Source organism: Phyllostomus discolor, chromosome 9, assembly GCF_004126475.2.
Source record: "Phyllostomus discolor isolate MPI-MPIP mPhyDis1 chromosome 9, mPhyDis1.pri.v3, whole genome shotgun sequence".
NCBI classification, from domain to species: domain Eukaryota; kingdom Metazoa; phylum Chordata; class Mammalia; order Chiroptera; family Phyllostomidae; genus Phyllostomus; species Phyllostomus discolor.
In genome coordinates, this window is record NC_040911.2 from 22,321,844 (window position 1) to 22,347,968 (window position 26,125).

Sequence of the window (26,125 nt, forward strand, 5' to 3'; positions counted from 1 at the left end):
TTCTGATTCAGATGATTTTGTTAATGGTAGCTCCCCACCACAATTTATCTTGGGCTGATGCCAGTATTGTTCTGACAAACTCTTTCAGAATGGTAATCATACCAAACTCGACTGGAGCAGTGAGGATGAGGAGCAGAAATCTCTTGCAAGGATATGTCCAGGACAATGGAATAATCACTGCACTGTTTAACCCTCATACGCATATATACACATACACACATGCACACAATATACTATGCCGTATAAAATTATATTTAAAATACGTGCCTAAACATTTCAGTGTGTGTGTATAGTCTTTCCCCTTGGGCCGGAGAGGCTCTCCGCAGCCCTGGGGCTGGGAGTTGCTGCTACGGGCACACTTGGTTGGTTCAGCCTCCCTGCTCTCCCCAGACCTTGTGCTTCGTTTTCATCCTCTCGGTGCATGCGGGCTGACCTTAGCAGGGAGCCGGCTGTCTTCAATATGGCAGGTCATCTATCAATTCCTCCCTGGGCTGTCGGGAGTTCTTTTTAATCTCACTTGTAATTTTCCAGGGGAGGTTTACAAAAGCCAGACACAGAATTTTAATGTTGTAAAATACCTGTGGAGACAGTGAATATTTCCTTTTCCATGAGGACAGGCTGTATGTCAACTGGCCTCAGAGAAGATAAAGACATTTTTCAAGTTAAACTGTATTTAAGTTGTCCGTGAATTGGGTTATTTGCCTTATATAACATTTCTTATTATGGAATGCCCAATTCTTGAAAGAATTTTTTTCTTCTCACACAAAATATTCACCCTACTAATTTGCAAATATAGTCATTATGCACTGCAAACATTAGATCCAGAAACTAATGGCAAAATTAATGGATATTCCAAACCCCCAGTGAGAGGGAAATATAGGCCAGGGAAGCTTACTGATGAAGAATAGACTGAGTGGCCCTAAATATTAAGGCAATAATGACTTTTCAAGATAGCTAGGAAAATGGAATCTTAAATTTCTCAGATCATCTAGCAAGTAAATACTATAAATAAGACTGCATCACAAATTAGTATGGTAAGTGAGCTTCAGTTTTAATTATTTATGCTAATACTTCACAGCTTTCTACAAGATGGCACATACACAGGGAGATAGGAGAGCCTAGGTGGTGCAGGGATTGAGCAAAAAGGAAAAAAGGACTCATGGACATGGACAACAGTGTGGTGATTGCTGCGGGGCGGGGGTATAAAAGGACTAAATGGCAATGGAAAAGAATACGATATAATTAAATTAAAAAAGAAAAGAAAAATCTTCCCCTAGCACTCTCTTATTCAGTTTGCAGATGAGGGACTAATGTGACCTTATTTGTTAATCCAATTCATTCAACAAATATTTATCAAGTCCTTGCTCTGGGTAAATTCTGGGAATTCAAAATAAATATGACTGTCTCTACCTTCAGAAAGTGCTGTTTATGAGGGAAAAAATGGCATCTAGCCAACGAGGTACCTAGGACTATGTACAGAGTGGGGACAAAGATAATGCTTCACTTCAAAGACAGTGGTGGTAAACCTGAAAGGGGTGTGGTGAGTTCCTGGAAAATGTATCTAAGCAGAACGAATGATACATCCATGAAGGAGGGAGTAGTTTTAGCAGTTGTAGAGTACAGAGGGGTGGTTGGCAACTGGGTGATGTTGGGGAAATGGGACATGAAAACATACTGATTCAAAAACATAAGGTGGACAGGCATGAATAGAGAAAGGCAAAAAATAGTTTTGAGAAATCACTGAAAACTGAGGGTAAAAATAACCTTGGATAGCATCTTGTCCTCTCCCTTAATTTTTAGGTAAGAATAGTGATGTCCAAATCAGTGTGGTCATCATGTTGTCTCAAAGAACATGAACTTAGGTCACTTTTTAAAAAATGAAACTCATGTATAAGTCATTTCTAAGTTCCCACTGGTTTCCTCTTAGAGTATTATTTATTTAATCTAGATCACCTTTCTTTTTCTCTGACAATTTTAGGGTTGCTGCTTTAGACACACAAAAAGCAAATGTATCATAGTTCTTATCTTGGTGATATTTACCTAGACTAATCTAGTTTAACACATTTGTATTGAGGCTCTACTATGTACAAATACAGTGTGTTGATTAATTTAACATGAACAAAACAATGCAAATGTCCATAAGAGGTTACATGTGAGGCACAATGTACGTGGACTAAGGCACTGAAGAAAGCTGTTTCATAGGAAGCAGATAGTGCTAATAATGATATTGACAAGGGTGTATTTCAGCCTTCCACATTTCTGCTTGTGTATTTAACAAAGAAATTAAAATGCAGAGGCTCAACTCTCCACCTTTATCCCAGGAGAAGGAGTAACAAACATAGTTAAAAAACTTTTAATGTCTGATGTGGATGCACATCCTTTGAAGATAGAAAAGTAATGGTCTTACAACCAAAGTTTCACTGTTGTTTCTATTTGTCAGTTTTAGAGATACTTCTTTTGTCACACATTTCTTATAGGAACACAGCAAAAGGGAGCCCCATCTACTCATATTTCTTTTATATGAGTTATTTCTCAGGTTACGATTCTGCAGGATGAAGACTGTCTTGTTAAAATAAGATAGCACCACCTTCTGAATGCAATCAGTGGTAAAGCCATTAGTGAAAGACATCATCTATGTTTTCCAATTTTAAAAGAGTCGTTACATGGAAGGAAAAGGGGAGATTATTCCGAATGTCTTCCTGAGGCCAGCACATGGACAACAAATAGAAAGATCTAGGGAGAACATTTCCTTCTTAATATTATTGACTTTCCCCCAGTGAGAGCTACACATTATGGCCTTGGCTTCTCTTATATGTGAATAAAGTCATTACTGGAAGTGTCCTTACAAAGGTCTGTATGTCCCATCTCACAGGACTGTTTCAGAGGCAACGATATTTGATAACATTCACAACACTAAGTCAATCATTCCATGATGTCATGGTTTACCTCTCCACCCAGCATGGCTTGCACTTAGACAAGTCATAATTCAGCAAAATCATAGTTTTGCTGAATTAGATGCTGCTGCAAAAGACAGTGATCTCAAAAGCAAATTTAAGCTGCTTTGATAGTCACATATTATGAGTGAGAAATAAACTAAAAATATTGAACCCCTAAGGCAAACTGTGTATTAATGGGGAGAAGAGGAGAAGTTTATAAAGTCCATTGTCAGCTAGCTTTAGGAAACAACAGGAGTCAGGTTGATTAGTATTCCAGGTGGACGAGACACAGAGGTGAAACAAACACTGTTTGCCCATGAAACTACCCTCAGTACCGAGTAAGAAAAATATTAGTTGTAAAGACGGAGTCATCAAAAATCAAATCTTAGGGATTCAGAAAGAGGGAGAAATCATACACAGTCTTAAGGGTCAACAAATACTTCAAGAAGCAGAGTCAAAATACATTTTAGAGAAGACCAAGGGATTAGTAGGATGCTGATGATATTTTTAAAAAAGGATGAAAAGAAAAGGTAAAACAAAAAAATAGGCTAAAGGAGAATTTTAGGACTTCCAGACAAATGTGGAGCTGGTAAACGCTGTGCTGCCCTCCTCCAATGACCATGGCAGAATGACTATATCACAGAACATCCATCATGGAGAACCACCTAAAGGCTAGACACACAGAAGTCCTATAACCTCGGATATAAAGAAGCCACTGTGAGACTTACGGGAAGGGTGGGGTTGTGGACCAGGCTGGTCCCAAACCCATAGTGTGAGAATTAAGAATCAGGAAGGGACATCTTTGCTGCAGAGGTAACCCTGGAGGCATGAGGGGTCCCGGCCCTACACTGGGCTCTCCAGCTTGGGGCACCAGTGATGGGAAGAGGAGTCCCTGTCACATCTGGCTGTGAAAACCAACCGGATTTAATACAAGTGAGGCAAAGGGCTCCTGGAGGCAGAGGCACTCCTCCTGAGCCACACATGGACTCACTCACTCTGGGTTCCAGAGCAGGGACAGCAGCTTGAAAAAGTATCTTTCATATAGACATATGAAGAGGAACCAAATTTATTGGTTTCAGGGTGAGAACTGGAGGGGCTAACTGCCTTACCCGGGTGATCCCAGAGACCCCTCCCCACCCAACTGATATACCTGGGCCAAGCTGTTACCAGTAGCTTTTTCACACAAGCAGCCTGCCTCTGCTCATGCACTTCTCTAAAACCTTTCAAAGGTCCAAAACTCCAAACAAGCAGCAGCTGGCCTCAGCATGCCCTGTACCTCTTACTATGCAGCCAAAGCTCAGCAGAAGTGGCATCTAGTCTTAGCTTACATTGAAGCTCCCATCAGGTGGCTCCAAGCGTGGGATAAGCTTTGTCCTGTATTGATCTGGAACATGGCTTCAACTAGGTGGCCACAAGCCCAGCACAAGAGGCGGCTGGCCTCAGCTCACATTGCGATGCCCACCAAAAAGGTCCCAAGCCTAGCAACAGTGGCAGCTGGCCTCGGTTCACAGCACAGCACTTCCAAAGGGCCTCCAAGCCCAGCACAAGTGGCAGCCAACTGCAGATCACTTTGTAGCTCCCAAAAGGAGGCCCCAATTTGGGAACAAATGTCAGCTGGCCTTGGCCGGCCCTAGAGCCCCCTCCTCACAAGAACCTCCAAAATCAATATACCTGGTAGATGGCTTCAGAACAAAAGAGAGAACTACCCAACCAGCTCCACAAATGGCACACCAGAAGGGTGGACTTGGCTGACACCAGAGCCCCACCACAGCAACTCCTGCTTTATGGGTCAGCAGCTACACACGAGGGCTTATCTGCTGTGTCACATCCAGTGAATCTGAGGGTATTTCCCATCCACTGATGTGCCCGCAGCAATCAAGGCTCAGCTACACAGGAGGACACACACAAGGGAGTTCATCAGCACTAAACTGGTATTACGAGAAATGTTGAAGGGGCTCCTTTAAGTACAAAAGATAAAAAAATACATGAATATGAAAACATAAGAAAATAATTCTCACAGACAAAAGAAAACAGTAAAAGCAGCGGGTCAACCAACTATAAAGCCAGTGCAAAGGTTAAAAAGCAGAAGTATGATGATCACATGTAATGACAATAAATTAAAGGATACACACCAATATTCACACACAAAGGAAGCAAAAGATAATGATATAAAACAAACATGGAGCCCTGGCCAGGTGGCTCAAGTTGGTTGCAGCATTCTCCCATACACCAAACAGTGAGGGTTCAATCCCCAGGCAGGGCCGTAACTAGATTGCAGGTTGGATCCCTATTCAGGGCACATATGGGAGGCAACTGATGTTTCTCTCTCAAATCAGTAAACAAATATATCCTCAGGTGAGGAGTTAAAAAAATATGCAGTGGAGGTGAGTAAAAATTGTAGTGATTTTAGAATGTGTTGGAACTTAAGCAACCACAACTTAATATACACTGCTATAAACACAGCTTGGTATATATAAAGCACATGGTAACCACAAACCAAAAATCTACAAGACAAATACAAGAAATAAAGAGAAAGGAATCCTCACATCACACTATAGAAAGTCATCAACATGCAAAGGAATTAGAAAGGAACAGACACCTAGTGGGTGTGGCTCAGTGGATTGAGCACTGGCCAGTGGGCCAAAACATTGCTGGTTCATTTTCTAGTCAGGGCACATGCCTGGATTGCAGGCCAGGTCCCCATTTTGAGATGTGCAAGAGGCAACCCATCCATGTTTCTCTCCCATGTCATTTTCCTCCCTCTCTTTCTCCCTTCTCTCTTCCTTTCTTTTTAAAATTTTGTTTATTTTTAGAGAAGGATTATAAAAACAACAAAAAAAACAATTAATAAAATGGCAACAACTACATACCCATCACTAATTACTTTAATTGAAAATGGAATAAATACTCCAACCAAAAGAAGACAAAAGGTGGCTGAATAGATTTTAAGAAAACAATACCCACACACATGCTGCCTTCCAGAGACCCATTTCAGAGTGAAAGATAAGCACAGACTAAAAATAAATAGAAAATAGTATTTCATGCAAATGAAAAAAAAAAAGCCAAGGTAGCAATACTTCTATCAAACAAAATACTTTAAAACAAGGGCTATAACAAGAGACAAAGAAGGAGATTGCATAAAGATAAAGGGAACAGTCCAAGAAAAGGATATAATTTATAAACAGCTATGCACTCAACATAGAAACACCTAAAATTATAAAGCAAATATTGACAGGCATACATATAGATGATAAAGGGAGAAATCAACAGTAATACATCATAGTAGGGAACTTTCACCTCCACTGACATCAGTAGACAGAAAATGCAGACAGAAAATCAATAAGGAAACAGTGGTCTTAAATTGTGCATTATACTAAATGAACTACTTGATATCCTTAGGACATTTTACCCAGTAGCAGCAGAATGTACATTTTTTTCAAGTGCACATGGAATATTTTCCAAGATAGACAACATGTTAGGCCAGAAAACTAGTCTCAAATTTGGGACGACTGAAATCCTATCAAGCACCTTCTCCTATCACAAGGATATGAAAATAGAAATAAATTACAAGAAGAAAACTGAAAAACAAACACATGGAAGCTAAATAACATGCTACTAAACAATGAATGGGTTCAAAATGAGATCAAAGAGGAAATTAAGATAACTTGAGACAAATACAAATAAAAGTAAAACAACCCAAATTCTGAGGGACACAGCAAAAGCAGCCCCAAGAGGGAAATTTATAGCAATACAGTCCTCCTAACCCAAGAAACCAGAAAAATCTCAAACAATTTAACCTCATACCTAAAGCCAGTAGAGAAGGAGTGCAAACAAGACCAGAGTGAATAGGAGGAAAGAAATAATAAAAACCAGAGTGAAAAGACCAAAACAGATTTTAAGAAAAATAGAAAAGGTCAATGAAACCAAGAACTGGTTCTTTGAAAAAGGTAAGCAAAACTAATAAGCTTTTAGTCAGACTCATCATGAAAAGAAAAGAGAGGCCCCCCATACATAGAATCAGAAACAAAAGAACAAACACAACACCACAGAAATACAGAGAATTGCCAGGAAGTACTATGAACAAGTACATGCTAACAAATTGGACAACCTACAAGAACTAGATGAATTCATAGAAACATGTAATCTTTCAAGGCTATCAAGTGGGAACAGAAAATCTCAACAGACCAGTAACCACTAATGAAATCAAATCAATAACCAAAAGCCCTGGACTAGATGGCTTCGCAGGTGATTTTGACTAAACACTCAAAGAAGCATTAATACCTATCCTTCTCAAAATATTCCAAAAGAATTGAAGATGAGGGAAAGTTCCCAAGTTCATTTTACAAATCCAGCATTATCCTGATACCAAAACCAGACACAGATACTCAAAAAAGAAAACTATAAGCCAACATCACTGATGAACATAAATGCAAAAATCCTCAACGAAATATTAGCAAATGGAATTCAGCAATATGTTAAAAAGATCATACACTGTGTTCAACTGCGATCTATTCCCAGGATGCAAGGATGGTTCAATATATGCAAATCAATCAATGTGCTATACCACAGAAACAAAGAATAAAAATATCATATATTTACTAATAAGAGAAAATACATATAACAAAATCCAAAATCATGATAAAAACTCTAGGAAAACTGGGGATAGAGGAAACATAACAATATAATAAAGACCATATATGACAAGCCCACAGCTTTTCATTTAAAATCAGGAAAAAGACAAGGATATCCACTTTTGCTGCTTGTATTTAACATAGCATTAAAGTCCTAGCTACAACAATCATACAAGGAAGAGAAATAAAATGCATCCAAATTAGAAAGGAATAAGAAAAATGGTAATTATTTGTAGGTGATACGATGCTATATAGAGAGAATCCTAAAAAATTCACCCTACCCCCCAAAAAACCCCTATTAGAATAAATGAATTTAGAACAATTGCAGAATACAAAATATTCAGAAATCAGCTGTATTTTTATATACCAATAATGAACTATCAGAAAGGAAAATTAAGAAAATTCCATTTCCAATCGCATCAAAAGCAATAAAATAATTAGTTATAAATTGAACTTAGGTATAAAACCTGTACATGGAAAACTATAATTCACAGAAGAAAGAAATGGAAGAAGATAGGCATAAATGGAAGCATATAGTATGTTCATGAATAGGAAGTTAACATCAATTAAAATGCCCTGAGTACCCTTTAAATCTATATATTCCACCAATCCCTATCAAAATACCAGTGGCCTTCTTCACAGAACTAAAACAAATAATCCTAAAATGTATACAAAACTACAAGAGACCCAGAGTAGCCAAAACTATCTTGAGAAAAAACAAACTTGGATATCATGCTATCTGACATCAAAACATACTACAAGGCCATTGTAATCAAAACAGCATGGTACTGGCATAGAAATAGATATAGAAATGAATAGAACAGAGACCCCCAAAATAAACACACACCTATATGGTTACTTAATCTAAAGGAAGCAAGAATATACAAATGGTAGTAAAGACTGTCTCTTTAATAAATGGTGCAAAAAATGAAACTGGATCACTTCCTTACACTATGTATAAGAATAAAACATGGATTTAGGGCTAAAATGTAAGACCCCAAACCATAAAATACCTAGAAGAAAACATAGGCAGTTAACTTTCTTACAATGGTCTTAGTAATATATATATTTTTTGGATATGAAGCCACAGGCAAGGGAAACAAAAAAAACAAATGGGACTACATCGAATAAAAGAGTTTTTGCACAGCAAAGGAAATCATCAACAACTGAAAAAAAAAAACCTACTGAATTGAAGATATTCACCAATGATATGTCTGAAAAGGGGTTAATATACAAAATATTTGAAGAACTTATACAACACCAAAAAACCCCAAACTATCTCATTAAGATATGGGCAGAGGACCAAATAGACATTTCTCCAAGGAAGACATACAGATGACCAATAGACATATGAAAAGATACTTGACATCACTAACCATCAGAGAAATGTAAATTAAAACCACAATGAAGTATCACCTTACACTTGTCAGAACAGCTATCATCAACAAACAAAAGTGCTGGTGAGGATGTGGAGAAAAAGGAACCCTCGTGCACAGTTGGTGGGAATGTAAATTGGTGCAGCCACTGTGGGGAACAGTATGGAGAGTCCTCAAAAAAGTAAACCTACAACTACCATGTAACCCAGCAATTTCACTTTTGGGTATTTATCTGAAAAAATTTAAAACATCAATTCCAAAAGATACATGCATCCCTACGTTCACTGTAGTGTTACAACAGCCAAGATATGGAAGCAGCCTAAGTGTCTATGGATAGATAAACGGATAAAGAAGATGTGGTACACATACACAATGAGATATTATTCAGCCATAAAAAGAATGAAATCTTGCCATTTGTAACAACATTGATGGACCTAGAGGATATTACACTCAGTGAAATAAGGCAGTCAAAGAAAGACAAATACCACGTGATTTCACGTAGATATGGACTCAAAAAAGCAAAATAAATGAATAAACAAAACAAAAACAGACTCACAGATACTGAGAACAAATCAATGGTTGCCAGACGGGAAGGGCATTGGAGACATGGGGTTCAAGTTTAAGGGATTAAGATATAAAAATTGCCAGCTATAAAAATCAGTCATGGGGATGTAAAGCACAGCATAAGGAATGCAGTCAATAACCCTGTAATAACTATGCATGGTGTCAGATGGGTACTAGACTTATTGGGGATCACTTTGTGAGCTATGTGTGTCTAATCACTAAGTTGTACACCTAAAACTGTAATAATGTCAACTGTAATTTAAAACATTTTAATTTAAAAAAATACAGTAGTTTTAGACCTGCTGCAGACCTTGATAGTAAATGTATTAATAGAGTATTACATATGTTATTTTTAAATTAAAAAATAAAATAGGATAATGGAGGAAAGCAATACATGTAAAAAGCTACGCCTGAGAAAGGTGAGGAAAAACAGCAGCAGGGGCACTAAGACAGTATCCCCGGCTCTCTGCAGACAGCGGAGAAATGGCAGCTCCACCCTGCATCTATTGAACAGAACTGCAGTTGCTTTGGGGGAGAGAAGATTTGTGGTTTTAGCAAAATACTTTTATGATGCATTCAACAAAATAGGCCCAAAGGAGGATTTGACCATTTTGAGGACAGAGAGGGTAATGGAGTCAACCGTGAACATATTTCTGATGACAGAAAGTCCCCACTCCGGGGGACCTTTGCAAAGACAGGAAACAAACTTCTCATTCACCAGGACAGCATGATTTCTGAGTGGAGGCATGCCGGTCACATATATTAAAAGACATATAACAAACCCCCAAATCCAAATTATACTACATTCAGTATGCAGTAAGCATAGGGCTTTCTGTTTATTACCTAACTTATATTTCTTATTATCCCCACATTAAGATGCTGGCATTAAGTATTAGAAAGGCTAAGTAACATAGTTAAGGTCACTCAACTAGTAAGTAAGTGCACAGATGAGATTAGAACTCAAACCATTTAATTTCAAAAACCATCCTCTTAAGTAGGACAGTTTTCTCCCTTGTACCTTTGTGAGACCTGCTGTTTTGACTAAGGAGGCTCTGTTCTCAGCTACTTCTGGGGAGGATGGAGAACAGATAATGTCAGTGAGCTGACAAGTCACTGCAGTGAGAGCATTGTTTGCTATGTGCTCCGACAAGACCAGTAGAGTCTAGGAGAGAAAACAGGTGTCACCGACTTGGAGATGCAGTCTCAGGCTGCTGCTGCTTAACAGGCTTGTCAAGATTGCCTCCCTTGCAGCAGCATGCTGTGTGCCCAGCCGTGGAGGCAGGTCCTGTGTCCACCTGGGGAGGGATCAGGCAGCTGGGTGTAGGAAACAAATGGAAGGTGTTTCTAAGGCCACAGAGGGGGTTCCTGTAACAGGTAAAAGCTGTCATCTGTGCAGCCACTTGAATCTCCACATCATATCTTTCAAATCCACAGGGATGAGAACTTGCAGATATATGTTCTATGATACATTTAAAGAATATACATTCTAAAAATATAAACTTGAACCTGATAAAGTGAATGCCCCAGATTCAGGTGTCTGCAGTCCTCAGCTGCTCTCGACTAAACAGGGGGACATGGCAGCAGCCTTTCCTCCCCATCAGCCCCACATCCACGCAAGCCTGACTGTGTGAGGGCGTTTCTTCCTGACACCTAGACTTTCAGGGCGCTCCCTTCCAAAGTTCGCTTGCCCCGCACTCAGCCCCGGAATCTGTGTGTGCCAGACAGAGAGGCATATAACGTGGTAAAGAGAGAGCCCTGGATTTTAGTGCCAACTAAAACGCTGAAGAAATATACTCTCTTGGAAATCTAAGTATTCCCAGACTGGTTTATTTTATTTTATTTATATAAGAGGAACTTGGAGTGTAGGATGCCTAGGGACAATTACAGCTCTAAAATTCAAATTCCCTTCTGTGCATGCATAAGAACTCTTGACAGAAGGGTCGCTTCACAGAGAAATGTGCATCTAAGTGTGTGCCTGAAGACACTGATCACTGACAGGCGTTGTGGAAGAGACCTACGTTATGATTTGGTGGCTTGAAGATGACTCTAAAGGCCATTGCCATCTGAATTCTTTGACTTTAAGGCTATTCTGCACTCTTTAATTCTGGTAGCCCAACCGATTATCCTTTTACAGGTCCAGAGCACTCCACGGCTAATTCTCACTAAGCACATCTTTTTTTTTTTTTTTTAAGATTTTATTTATTATTTTTAGAGAGGGAAGGGAGGGAGAAAGAGAGAGAGAGAAACATCCATGTGTGGTTGCTGGGGGCTGAGGCCTGCAATCCAGGCATGTGCGACATGCCTGACTGGGAATCGAACCTGCGACACTTTGGTTCTCAGCCCACGCTCAATCCACTGAGCTACGCCAGCCAGGCACTAAGCACATCTTAATTAAGCACTTTCTGTGTGCTAGAAGTTTACTGACCACATAAGCTACAATAATCACATAAGAACATTCTGAAGGAGACACAATTATTCTTACCTTAAGAGGAAGGAAATTGAGAGGTTTGAGAGGTATTTACTTATCCAGAGCCAGAGATGAACCTGCCTTCATCTAGTACTAACAGCTGTAGAAATAATATTACTAATTTTTGAGTACTTACTATGTGCTACCCACTATGTGATTGGTGAATCACAGATAATCACAGAAATAACCTAAGCCGGAGAGCTACACATTTGCCTTTATGTGATGGAAATACCTCTTTGGCTGGTTAGTGTTAAGGGGTAGATTTGAGGGAGTCAACTCATAACATGTGAAAATTATTTTGGGGATAAACAAGACCCTGAATTAAGACAATGCCCATGCAAATGGAGAGAAATGTCAGCATACAATATTAAAGAGATAGAAATAAAATGACTTTGTTAGCAATTTGATTTAGGGATGTGGGAGTCAGAGGGCTCTAAAAGGACTTGAAAGGTTCTCACCTGGATTACTGGGAATATTGATGCCCTTAGCCAGGATTTAACATTTTGGGAGGAAAAGTAATTAACTTGATCTTATTAGTTTTGAAGTTCTTGTGAGAGATTCCAAAGGAACTCTCCAGCGGAAAGTGGTATTTATGTGATTCTGGACTTACACTGAGAGATCAGGTATGAAGACCTCAATGTGTTACTCATAGGCACAATCATGATGACTAAATCTAGGGATCTGAATAAGAATAGATAAGGAGGAATGTCAAATGAGAATAGAAAAAAAATGTCAGGACAGAATCCATGGCCATGCACATAATTATATGAGAACAGAGTGACTAGTAGGATTTACAGAGCATTCAGACAGGATATTCTGAAAGAGTAATCAGAGATCAGAAAAAGCAGGAAAGAAGATAGTCACCAAGTCAAAGGAGAAACATTTAAAGAAGGGAGTAGTCAACTTGTCAAATGTTACAGATGTTGGAAGATTATTGGAAGCACATACTGGGTTTGGCAGCAAGGGCGACGTTCATACTTTTGAAAACCACTTTAGGAGGATAGGTGGGAAGGAGGCAGAATCCAGACTGTGAATGATAATGTGCAAATCAGAAGTGATTAAGACAAATTGGCATATACATCTAGGATGTATCTGTTTTGCAGTTATGCATACTTTTTAAAACCACTTTCCTGCCACAGCCCCATTCTTTCCAACCTTGTACAAATACTTTCCTGGATAATCCACATCCAATGGTGAATGAAAGAACAGACATATGAAAGTAACTAGAACTGGAGTCTTAAAATAGGTGGTTGGCATGTTTTCCTGGGGAAAAGGGGGACTGTCAGAGAGGAAGGCTGAAAAGGTGGGAAATACGGGGTAGAACAAATGCTGCAGGACTGAAGTCGACATCAGAGAGGACTCAGACCGGAGGGAGGCATTAGGCTCGACAGACTCAGTCCCGTATCTTCATCAGAGACTGGAAAGAGTACGATAAGATACCTAACAGTACCTGTGAGCTGCCAGGTGCTAGGCCCGGCTGTTAAAGTCATTCTTTTCAGATGCTTTTATTTCCCCATTGCGGTGAAGGAAGAGGGCAAGAGCAGCGGCTGAAAATGAGGATAGGGTCAAACCCCTGAGAAGTGAAAGTTCTGAAGAAAGTTTTAAATGAGGGATGAGTAGGAGGACTGGCTAATAAGAAGTAAAAGGATTGCCAAAGGCATTTATGGCTGTGCTAAGACTGAAAACTGAATTTACAGTAGTGCTAACAAGCACAGCCTTATACATTTTTCAAAAAACACCTAGCTCCCGGTGTGTGGGTGTGTAGGGCCAGAACAGAAGGAACACTGGTTCATTTTCGCCTTCTGTAGATCTCAGGATTGGAATGTGTAGCAAATTTACTTTGTTCTGGTTCATCCTTTTTTTTTTTCCCCATGGCATACATTTCCAAATATGATCCAACAGGATACACAGGTTGACCATGAGCTGGAGGAACCTGGATACACCCCTGGCTTTCTTCAGTGCCTCGTCGGTCATCTGCCACTGTGACCCATAGACTCCATGCAAGAAAGCATCATGACCCCAGGCTGCTTTTCTTTTCTGCTTAGGGTTTCTGCAGTACACATGTGTTATTCTGAGAATATATGTAATAGGGCATTTGTGAAACTAGACATAAATCTTAATGTAAAGGACTTAAAACTTCCAGTAATTCCAGTGAAATTCTAGCTTCCAAGCTCTCTAGTTAATGAATGGTGAGTTTTTGCTGTAGTAATTGGTTAGTTTTTCCTTGGTCTCCTTTCTATATTTCCTTCACCCACGCGTTCAAAGAAGAGATGGGAAAGATGCTTACTGAACAAGGCTCATGCGCAGAACATTGAGGTGTTATTGGGGATGCAATGTTTCCCGCCCTCATGGTCTTGTATTCTACAGGGATCCAGACATTATACATATTTATACAATTTGTTACTTAATTATAATTGTTATATGTGTTAAAAGCATAATACATAAGTTCCTTCTTTCTATTTTTACCTAATATAAATTTATTAATGTAATAAATTAACCATTGAGATTTTTTTTTCATGCTTAAAAGGTAAAATTTTGGCTACTTTAAAAACTTAGTAATTCATAATACCTAATTCCCTTAAGGTTCAAGAGAATCATTCATTTAATATACATCAAATACACACATTTATTTATTGGTGCAAATAATGACATCCTTAGGCATACACATACCTATATGTATACTTATACATACATATTCCTGCATATATATTTCATACACTGCCTAAGTTTATTGATTTATAATTTTAACAAGATATTTCAAAAATAAAGCTCTTATGAAAAAATTCAAAGCAGCAGCCAGATTTTGCTATTAGCAAAATATTGAGCATCAACCTTCCCTTTTTTCCCTTCATAGCAACTACTGGCTGCCATGGCAACCTTTCCCCCCCAGCATACCAGAGCTTCTTGGATGAAAAGCACAAGACCTTGGAGACTTCAAATGTCTCTTGTACAAAGCAGTCTAAACCTTTTACCCTAGAGCCATTACCATCCTGTGCCTCAGAAGGACTGGCTATGCCATTTAATTTATTATGTCCTGCTTTTCTCTCCATGCAATCAATATCTCTCCAGAACAGCAGGAGAGAAAAAAAAATTTTTTTTTAATTTTCTTGTACAGAGTAGGCACTCAAGATACAGGCTTTTAAAAAAATGTGATCACTCAATTTATGAGTACCAAACAAATTTCATACAAACCTAAGTAAATTAGGCATTTAAGCTCATTAATTTCTGATTGTGCTCTTCACTCACTCCTTCCTCCCTCAGCCTTTGGTCTAAACTGTGTTAAATACTGATGATCCCACAAAGCTCCATTATCACTTCTGCCTTAGGCCTTTGTTAGTTCTTCTCTCTGAGACTCCTTTCTGCTCCCGAACACCCAGCCCCCTCCCACCAACCAAGGTAATTTGTCCTTGTCATTCAGGTCTCATATGAAGGCTCCCACCCTCAGGAAGTAGAGAACCACTAATAAGGATCTGGGTACTACTTAAAATGCTGCACCGGCCACCATTGTGGCCCTGCTCACAGTGATCTGAAATGTGCTTTATGTTTTTCTACTGCCCTAACCAACTACGAGTTCCTCTGTTGACTGTAGTAACCCCAGCTGTATTCACACAGCCAGGATTCCAGTGGTGTCAATTTATAAATATCGAGTTCCTACTAAGTGCCAGCCACTAGATGAAATACAATAATAAATAAGACAAAAATTCCTGCTCTAACAAATCTTACACTGTCCTAGAGGAAGACAGAATATAAACACATGAACAAAGTAGTGAGATGATTTCAGAGAGTAATTCAGTGCCCCGAAAGAAATAAGGCAGAGAAATGGGATAGAATTACTGGCAATGCACAGAATAGTTTTTTAGAGAAAAGTTAGGCAAGGCATCTCAGTGGAGGAATATTTAAGCTGGGACATGAATGATGACAAGAACACAAGTGATAAAATGCACTGGGGGGAGCACATTCCAGGCAGAGGAAATAACATGTGCCAATACTTGAAGTCAAGAAGATTGCCCTGGGCTTATGTGGAAGTATGTGGCTGGCTATAATAGGTGAGGGGAGAGTGGTATGAATTGGGCTTGGGGAGGTTGACAAAGGTCATATCAGGTAGGGTTTACAGGTCATGGTGGGAAGAAGACAAAAATTAAGTAGGGCCAACATTTGATCTAAAGGAGTTGGAAATTTCCTCTGATCTCTTCAGACATGAAATAAAAAGTAACATTTATTGGATGTGTGCGGTATGCCAGGAAAAATGCTAAGTGCTTTTCATGTAATAGCTCATTGAGTCCCATTAATAACTCCATGCGGTAGGATTTTAAAGATGAGGAGATTGAAGTACAGAAGAAAGGCTAAGTCCTTCTACAAGAGCCCATGCCTAAGAAGAGGTCGATAGCCAGAATTTGGATCTTAGTAAGCTGATTCGAGAATCCATATACTATTACCCATTGTGGGAAATTTTCCCAAGTATCTTGCTGGAAGCCACTTTACAACAAAAATAAATTTGGAAGTAATACCCTGGCTTTTGGAATTGCAGTATGATGGACTCATATTGGACTCTGTGGTCACCAGTGACTGTTTATGGGATGTCACTATCACCATCATTAAGATTAAATATTTAATGAGTATCTGCCACCTGCAAAGTTTGTGGCTAAGCACATTGAGGATACGAATGGACAGAATACAGCTACTTAGCATTGTTTGGTGAGATGAAACAACTAAATTGTAAGATCCATACACTTCATGGATGATGAGTTGCAGAGCAAAGCATAGGCCGAGATCACCGAGACTGGAATGATCTGTGAAAACTTGAGCAGGTGTAGAAGAGGTGTGGAAAAGAAAACTGGAAGGCTTACTAGACAAGGGAAAAAGCAAAATGAAAATATTTGTGTAGAAGAGTTGTAGGTAATAAGGTGTAAAAGGTGGTCCATGTTATGAAGACAGCCCCAAACAAATGGGCAACCAAAATGGCTGAGTTGATTCCTAATCTACCTTTCCCAGACCCCCTTACCAGGCTATAAAGGAAATTTTCAGGGGCAGGGAATTTGGGGTAGCAGGGTGGTGGGAATATGTGTTCTTAAAGCCAAGGTGTGGCATACTTTCCTTCCCGCCCTGGAGAAGGGTAGAGGGGAGTTGGCACCCCTCTTTGCCAATCTCTCCTAAAGTTGGGGGAGCCTGCTAAGAAGAGAGGGAACTCTCTTCTCCAGTTGAACCTCTGCTTAGTTCACACACTTGTTTTTCACCCATTTAGAAAAGAGAATTGGAGAAGAACAGCAGGACAGAGGGAGCACACTGGGATGAAGCACCATGCAAGCCCAGTCCTTGGTCTGTCAAGAATAAGTCTCCTTGGTTCAGGGACTGCAGCCCAGGGCAGGACATTCTGGCCCATGCTTTCCTTGTTTTAATTTTTCCTGCAAGAAGTTTCATATGACATCTATGCATATATCTTTAAATTCTGAAAGTAATAATAATAAATAACTCACAGATTAAATAAGTAAATAAATCTGGTTAAACAAACAAATCCAAAGCATTTTCACTGGAACTGGTCAAGGAAATCAGCAAGGCTACTCATATGGCTAAAACTGACCAAAAGTGATTACGTATATAACTCCACCAAATGAAAACTGCACAATCTAAGTTGGGCAGTTTTCCACTGAGTGAACAAATAGAATGTTTTGGTTCCAAATTTGCCAGGAAACTATGATTCTTGCTACCTTGATGATGCAGGCTCTCAAATGAAAATTAATAACTCCATGGTTAACAATGAAGGGAAACACAGATGGGGACACATTAAAAAATACAAAGCAATTCCCAAAGAGTTTGTTCTGTGCTCAGAATGTTTCCACAGCACCCCGCAGGCTCAGCCACGCAGATGTTTTGCTTATGAAGCTCTCCAGAAAGAGCCAGACCCATCTTTCTGCCAATCTCCCCTCATTGAAGGTTAGCAATTACAGCTGAGCAGTATCAGAGTTGCCTTTTTGCTCTTAAGAATTATATTGCCTACTAGACAGCCACCATTACCCTGCATACCTTTGCAGTAACGTAATTTAAATTTATTTTTACCGAGTTCAGGTAAAAGGTAAAAAGATGTAAGGAGCAATGAAACTCCTGAAGTCAGCAGATGATTGCAAATGGAGCTCTAATTGACCAGCAGGCTTGCAATGCCCACAAGCAGCTGAGCCTGGTGGAGGACAGGCTCTGCTTGCCCCGGTGGTCTCGTTCACCCCCGTGCAGCTGCGGTTCAATGCCTCCTCTGGCAAATGGGAAATGGCATTTCAGGGAGTACCTGGCATACCACACAGTGATCTTCTTCAGTGAAAAAGGTCATATATATTAAAATGATGGCTCCTTTGGGTTACTGAAATTTTCTATTACTTGCATGGAACATTTTTCTGTATTCCTTTCTATTTTCTGCTAGTACTGTCTAGACTTCTGGGTGGCACCTGTAATCCCAGTCTGCCCTTCTTTGCAATGAGGGGCCTGGTGGTATAGTAAGTAGTATCTGTAGTGATTGCTCCTCTGCCCCCTAAATAGTCTTTCTATAATATTTATTTTTCCCTATAATATTTATTTTTCCCTAAGTTTCTGCATTTGTTTAAATTTTTCTTTTTATGTAAATGCAATATAAACTATTCTATGCCATGCATTTACCATCAAGAATCACCTTATGTTGAAACACCTCACGTGAGAATAATCAATTACACACAAGGAACACTAGCAAAGGGAACTGGACAGATCCTGTGAAAAACAGCAGGCAAGCCTGGACACAATACTTGATGGAAGAGAGTAGAACTTGATGGTTGTTTTACTTAAATGTGTGTGTGACCTAGAACCATTTGCTTAAGCTTCCTGGGCTTGAAATTCCTCGTTAGAGAAATACATTTTTTTTTAGAAATCAATTCCCTTTTAACATGGTGCTTCTTTCTTAGCAGTTACTGTATAATGTGGATAAATATTTATGATGAAGAATTTAATTGAACTTAAAATTTGGATAAATAAGATATATTAATTATATATTAGGTTAATTATCCTGATTTTAAACCCTAACATAAAAGCCATTACTTCTTGTTATATTATTCTGGTTCTGAACCAATCAGAATAACATTAGTGATTTAAAATTATTTCTAGCGTTACTGTTTAAATATTTAGGACCTTCAAACTGACCATGATTACTAAGCATAAAGTCCAGAATCTGTAAAAAAAAAAAAAATTTCTTACATGTTTGGACTCCAGTTCTTTCACTGAATTTATAGTGTATCAAATCCTATAGCAAAGGTAGGAATGGCACATTTCTGGGTTGTCAATATTGGTGAGATGGAATTTATTGAAACTTGGAAATATGTTTTATACTTAAATTTTATTGCACTTTTTCCACTACCATTTAGTCCCCTTATACACCCCTCACTCTTGCAATCACCACACTGTGGTCTGTGTCCATGAGTCCTTTTTCCTTTTTGCTCAACCCCTCTACTGCCTAAGTCCCCCCACCCCACTACCTGTCTTCCTGCTCTCTGAGTCTGTCTCTATATCCTGCTTGTTAGTTCACTGTATTTATTACATTCCACACAGGGGTGAAGTCATATGGTATTTGTCTTTCCCTGACTGGCTTATGTCACTTAGTAGAATGTTCTCCAGGTCCGTCCATACTGTCACAAAGGGTGAATTTTCTTCTTTTTCATGGCTGAGTAGTATTCCATCGTGTAAAGGTCCCATAGTTGTTTTACCTGCTCATCTGCTGATGGACACTCAAGCTGCTTTCATGCTTTCACTGTTTGCTTTCACTGTTTTCTTAAATGACCTAAAGTTTTTATTTTCTATCTAATAAGAATTTTTGAAGGAAATACATAAAAAATAAAAAATTTACTAAGTTTAATTTCCATTTAATGTTATGATGAACATGGAAATTACTGAGTTATTAAATTAACATAACATAAAATTAATATTCCGTAATGAATTTAAGAATACATGCAACTATATTTATGCTTTGCAATAGAGGGTTCATAATCCCTTCATTACTTACTCATTAGTAGCTACAGAGTTGAATATACTTCAACCTGCTATAGTTAATAAAATAGGCAACTATGTCCTTTTTTGAAGGTGTTTACTGTATAAGATTTCCAAAAGAATCTGTCTTCCAATCAGCTTAAGATTGTTATTGGACTTTGAACTGAATTTTGATATTGCCAATGATTTATTTGTAATGTTTACATTTTCATAATTAGGAAATATTTCATAAATATGAGCTTGCAGAGAGAGATTTTTCAAATGTGGAAAAAAAATATTGCAGATTTAAATAAAGATTTCACTTCTGTTTTCCCTAAAGAAAAATTGCATTCCTGTTCTGGTAGAAATCACCTCCATATGTCAAAAAAAAATCCAAAATGATAACTCAATGTCAGGATGCCACTGAATGAACCTTCATTTCTCCCACTTATTTATTAATGCCGTCCCAATTATATATTAAGCTCTCATATATATTTCGGTCTTGTTTCTGGGTACTCTATTCCACTGTATTGGTAATCTGTCTAGCCCTTAACTGATACCCCACTTCTCATTTGGGACTTCGTCCTGGACTGTTACAGCTTTAGAAAAAGCCTCAGTGCAGTAGGTTGAGCATCATGTTATTGTTCACCCTGCCTTGCTCTTACTGAATTCAAAGATTTTCCCTATTTTTACTTTAACTCTTGCCTATAAATTTTACTATCTCTGTATGACATTCAATGATTCAAAAGATTTCAATGATTCAAAAGATTTCAGGATTTATAGACATTTTTAATTGAAATTACACATAAATTTGGGATGATTTATAATCTTTATAATATTGAATCTTCCCACTAAAAACACAATTCAAGTCCAGAGTGTTAATCTGGTTTCAGAAATCTAAAAGAAAATGAAAAGTCAAAGATTTTCTCAGTGTATTTGTTTGCAAAATCTGCCCAGACCCAGTTGGCTTTATGACAAAACATGATCTGATGTGAATGGAGTCTATCTAGAGACTGGACCTATCCCACTTACTGTGAAGATTTAAATATTTAGCTAAGAAATAACACTGTACTTGAGGACAAAATGATGCTTCAAATTCAAAGAGGATGCTTCGTATTATATGGTGTATTTGTTTGAGTTTTTAATTGATGTATCATATGCAGAAAGTACACAAATTAAAATTATACAATTTTATAAATTATCTCAAAGTAAACCCATTTGAAACCACCATACAGGTTGAGGAAGATAATAAAAAGCATCCAGAATACTCCCCTGTGTCACTTCCTAAAGGAAGCACCATATTGACTCCTAACACTGAAGAATCATTTTCCTATGTTTAAACATTCTGAAAGTGTAATCGTGCACCGTATTAATATAACAGTAGAGCAAACAGGAAGTGGGGGAGTATAGGGGCACTATCTCTATGATCTTTACCACATTTGTGTAAATCTAAAACTATATGAAAATAAAAAGTTTACCAAAAAATATTCTTAGGTCTGATTTCTTTCACAAAACACTATCGTGTTTGTAAGATTTGCTAAGCTAATCTGATAATTGATAATGCTGATATGAACATTTTCACATGTCTTTTGGTACATACATCTCCTCACAACCCTCCAAGAAGGCTTTTGGCCATAGAGACTTAATTGTGGGAAGATCTGAAGAACATGTTTCATTCCTTGTCTCATGTAGAGAATGATACAGATATGTATTTGTTTATGTGTAAGTTTTGGTAAATTTTGTTTTGGTAGAAATATGTCTGTTACCTAATTTGTCACACATATTAGCACAAACACAATATTCCCTAATTATCATTTTTATATTTGTAGGCTCTGTAGTGATGTCCACATTGTCATTCTTGATACTGTTTATTTGCACCCTCTATTTTCTTTTTCACCTTAAATTTGGCTTACCTGGGCTCTATCAATTTAATATCTTTATAAATATCTCAGATTGGATTTAGTTTTCTCTCCTGCATGATTGTTTTATATTATCTGTCTTTATCTTTTAAATTTCCTTTTTTTCTGCCTTTTTGGATTACATTTGCTGGGCATTTTTTGTAACTTTGTAACATTCCTATGTTGATTATTGAATTTGAGTGTTACCACTTTCCTAAACATGCATATATTGTTATAAGGATCATTCTGAACAAAGCTTTAAATACTCCACAAGTTATGGTGTTTTCTATACATTATCATTCAAATTCAAATACTTTCTAATTTTCGTGTAATATCTTATAAAGCTATTGACTATTTAGAAGTATATTTTTCCAAAATATTTGGGAATTTCCTAGTTATCTTCCTTTTAAAAATAATTCTAACTTAATTCCATTTGTTTGGGAATATGTTGTGACTTTGATTCTTTAAAATGTTTTCAAGCTTTCTCTATAGCTTAGTATGAAGTCATTTTTTATACATGCTCCTGGTTCACTTGAAGAGAATATACATTTTTCAATTGTTCAGTAGGTGCAGCATCTTACATGTGTAAATTAGACCCATGGTGTTTTGTTCAAACTTTCTATACCCTTAGTCACTGTTGCCTGCTAATCCTTTCAACTGCTCAGGGAGATGTGTGAAAATCTACCACTATAATTTTTTATTTTAGTGCTATCAACTTTTCCTTCTTATAAACTAAGGCTATGATTTTTAGTACATGCAAATTTATAAGTATAATATATTCATAGTAGATTTATCTTTTTATCATTATAAAACATCTCCCTTTAATTCTAGCAATTTTTAAAAATTTTACTGTCTATTTGTTTGATATTATGTCAATATACTAGCTGAATTTTGTAACAATTTCCATTCAAACTTTAGCCTTTCTATATTCTTACATGTAAAGTATTTCACCTACAAGTGATTTTTTAAAAATCTGGTCTGACAGTCTTTGACTCTAATAGAAAAGTATACTGCACTGCATTTACATATTACTGATTTTACTAGATTCTATTATTTCTTTAGAATTATTTTTTTCTCATGCTTGCCATCCTTCACATGAGCTGAGTGTACACAGTGCCTTATTGACTTTAGGTTTCCTCATTTGTGTTTCGACCACTGAGATGTAGGTAAAATCTGCCTCTCACTCACCTCCTTTTTCTCATGGGAACATCATATCCAAGATAGCAGGGCTCTTTCCGCCTGAGCCTGAGAGTGAGAAGACCAGGGAGACAAACCAGAGCCCAGCCAACAGCCTGGAGCTCAGTGGCCACAGTCTGTATTCTAGTTGCTAATGGGCAGTGGGAGCAAGACAAATGTTTTTGCAAGCCATGGAGATTCTGAGGCTGTTTGTGTCTTCATATAGCTTAAAAAAAGATGGTTTATGTTAAATGGTACCAGAAATGTGGTGTTGCTATGGAAAAACATGTGTCGTTGGATTCTGGGTGGAGAAAACTGTTACAGGAGACGGAACAATAAAGGACAGCATGTGCTATGTGGTGTTAAAACATTTGGTAAGATTGTCACCTGTGATTACCTGGAAATAAGACCAGTTATTAATAAATCTATGATTTTGTTAAGTTGCTGTTAAGACATACAGCTAAAGGCATCCAACTGAAGTGATTAACATTCTGTCTTAAGTTACTATAACACAGAAATAGCTAAAAAAAAATTGGTGTGTTGGCCAGCAAAAATGAGAGAGAGGGAGAGAATTCAGACATTCTTTGTACTCATGTGTTTATCAGAATGTAGTGAGGTTAACCTATCACAGACGAGAAAGGACGTGTTTCCTCAGCCCTGGCCAACCACCTGTTGGCAATATGCAGTGCTCTATCAGTTAAGAAAGGGTGGCTTAACTCTGGTTACAAACAATTTCAAAATGTCAGCCACTCAAAAAAAAAACCACACAAAAAAAAACCAGTTTCTTTCTTATTTGTGCCACACATATACCGTGGGCGAATTGAGAGCTCCACTCATCATGGTCCCAGTCACATTCACTTAAGTTCCAGACCGCTGGGGTTTCCAGTTCACCATATACTTCCATGTGGCAGGGGAAAAAATGAACATACCAATATACAAACATCAGGTTAACTTTAAGAAAATAAATAGATCGGCATGGGCTAAAGGCTGTCAGCTATATTGAGTAAAGGCAGCCTTTCCCTGCTTTCTTAAAGCCAATGTGAATATTCTAGTAGAACTTAATGGGAGCGCTAAATTCTGAACAGGTTTATTAGCATCCAGCTACAGTGACACATAATCCACTGTTTAAATATTTGTGCATCACTTATGTTTACATCTTAATACTTATTAAACACAGGTATGTTTACTAATCATCCGTTTAACTTCTCTAACGATGATTTAGGCACTGGGCACTGTGGCAGACACCAAAGGGAGGGTAAATGAGGCAGAGTCTCTGACCTCAGTCAGTTTATCATCTCTGAAAGACCTACTGCAGTAGCATGAGCTGCAACATGCTAAATGCCACAAAACAAAACAAAACAAGCTCTAAGCCTGCTCCAAAGAGCTCAGCTAGAGAAAGGCTTATTCATCATAATGGTGGTGTTCTGCTTCTTGTTTTTACCTGGAGATTGTATTTCAAGTTTCATGACAACTTTATCTTGACTTGTTCTTAACTAAAAGCTCTGAACTATACTTAATAACTAATAGAGAGCTTTAAATATGTGCTGAGTATGTTCAATGCATCTTGTATTGACCATTATTTTTAACTCTAATAAAGAGTCTTTGAGGTATTATCTTATGTTACACGTGAGAAATCTTAGGCAAAAGGTTAAGAAACTGACCCAAGTTTGCAAAACTACAAGGAGATCTGGGAATGGAAACCAAGCAGTTTTAATCTAAACCCATGCTTTTGACCACTATGCTGTCACTTGTTACACCAAGTCTGGAGAGTTGATTTCCAGTTCCACTTCTAACAGGTTACAACCAGTTGCCTTTGCAGAAATTGTAATTTCTCATTTGTCCTTCAGCTTCAGAAATTCTAGAAATCTTCCCTTAAAACATATTGTTACATTTTACATTTTATTATTTTTTTTTAATGTAACAGGCCCCCAGCCCTGGTAGAGAACATACTTTTTGACCTAAGTATGTCTCCCGTCCTCTCTTTTTAACATCATTTATTTTCCCCTTAGGTCTCTACAGACGAAGGCTTGGGTCTGGCCCGAGAATATAACTGTGCTTTCTTCGAGACCTCTGCAGCCCTCAGATTCTGCATTGACGATGCCTTTCATGGCTTAGTGAGGGAGATCCGCAAGAAGGAGTCTGTGCCATCCTTGACGGAAAAGAAGCTGAAGAGAAAAGACAGCCTGTGGAAGAAGTTAAAAGGCTCACTGAAGAAGAAGAGAGAAAACATGACATGATAGCCTTACTTCTAACGCCCTTACTCTTTCTCTCAGAATTCGATCAGGTGGACAATTCCGGATGTTGCATTCTGCTTCATTTCTCTGTCTCTGTCCCTGCCTGTCTCCCTCCATATCTGCCCGTAGGTTAAAGCAAGATCTGCATAACTGTACCTCTTGAGATAGTTGTGTTTTGCCCTTAACAGTTGGATGAGTTTTGTCAATCAGCCGGATATGCTGTTTAGTTTTTATAATATATGACTAAATAAAATCGACATTCCAATTGACTCATTTCCCTTCAAAGAGTCTAGCTTCATTTGCTATGCTGTCTGGTTATAGAGGAAACATTCAAAAATTGCAGACAGAATGATAAAAGGCTCAGGGGATCTGCCTTTGCCTGATAAGACTCTGGTTGTTTGCATGTCAGGAATGTCAGTAAATAACCAAGCCGCTCAGGAAACCATTCAGAGCAGGAGTCTGCAGCCTGGTATTTCCTTAAATGCAGAAGTTGTGGCACTGCTTCCTGAATGCTCCATAGGTTGCCCTTAGAGGAATTATTAATAATAGAAACTGGTTATGGGCCACTGGAGGACTGGAGTAAAATATCCCCATTTTTATAGTACTCTACCAAAATTATCAGTGACGTCCCCAGGCTTAGACAAAGGGGTATTGTCTTTGTATCAGGACGAGGCGGCTACTACAAAGTAGGTGGTGCACGTACTCGTAGAAAGACGCCCTGCTTGCTATCAGCCTGGAGTCCCTCCTAGGGCTGCTTCACCTACGGCGGGAACATCTGCAGAGCAAGAGGCCGGTGCACTCCACAGGCCCTAAGTTCTCTTTGTGCTGCCATCATGTCCTATCTCTTCCAACTCAAACCACGAAACACT

General features: G+C 38.3%; 1 protein-coding gene across 1 annotated transcript in view; it reads left to right on the forward strand.

Annotated features, from left to right (window-relative positions):
- RIT2 (Ras like without CAAX 2) overlaps window positions 1–25,832 on the forward strand; it is a 288,645-nt gene extending 262,813 nt beyond the window's left edge. Inside the window, exon 5 of the mRNA XM_028524669.2 lies at window positions 25,032–25,832. Coding sequence (XP_028380470.1) covers window positions 25,032–25,259 — 228 coding nt within the window. The 3' untranslated portion in view covers window positions 25,260–25,832. The remainder of the gene's footprint in view (window positions 1–25,031) is intronic.
- Window positions 25,833–26,125: the final 293 nt, after the last annotated feature.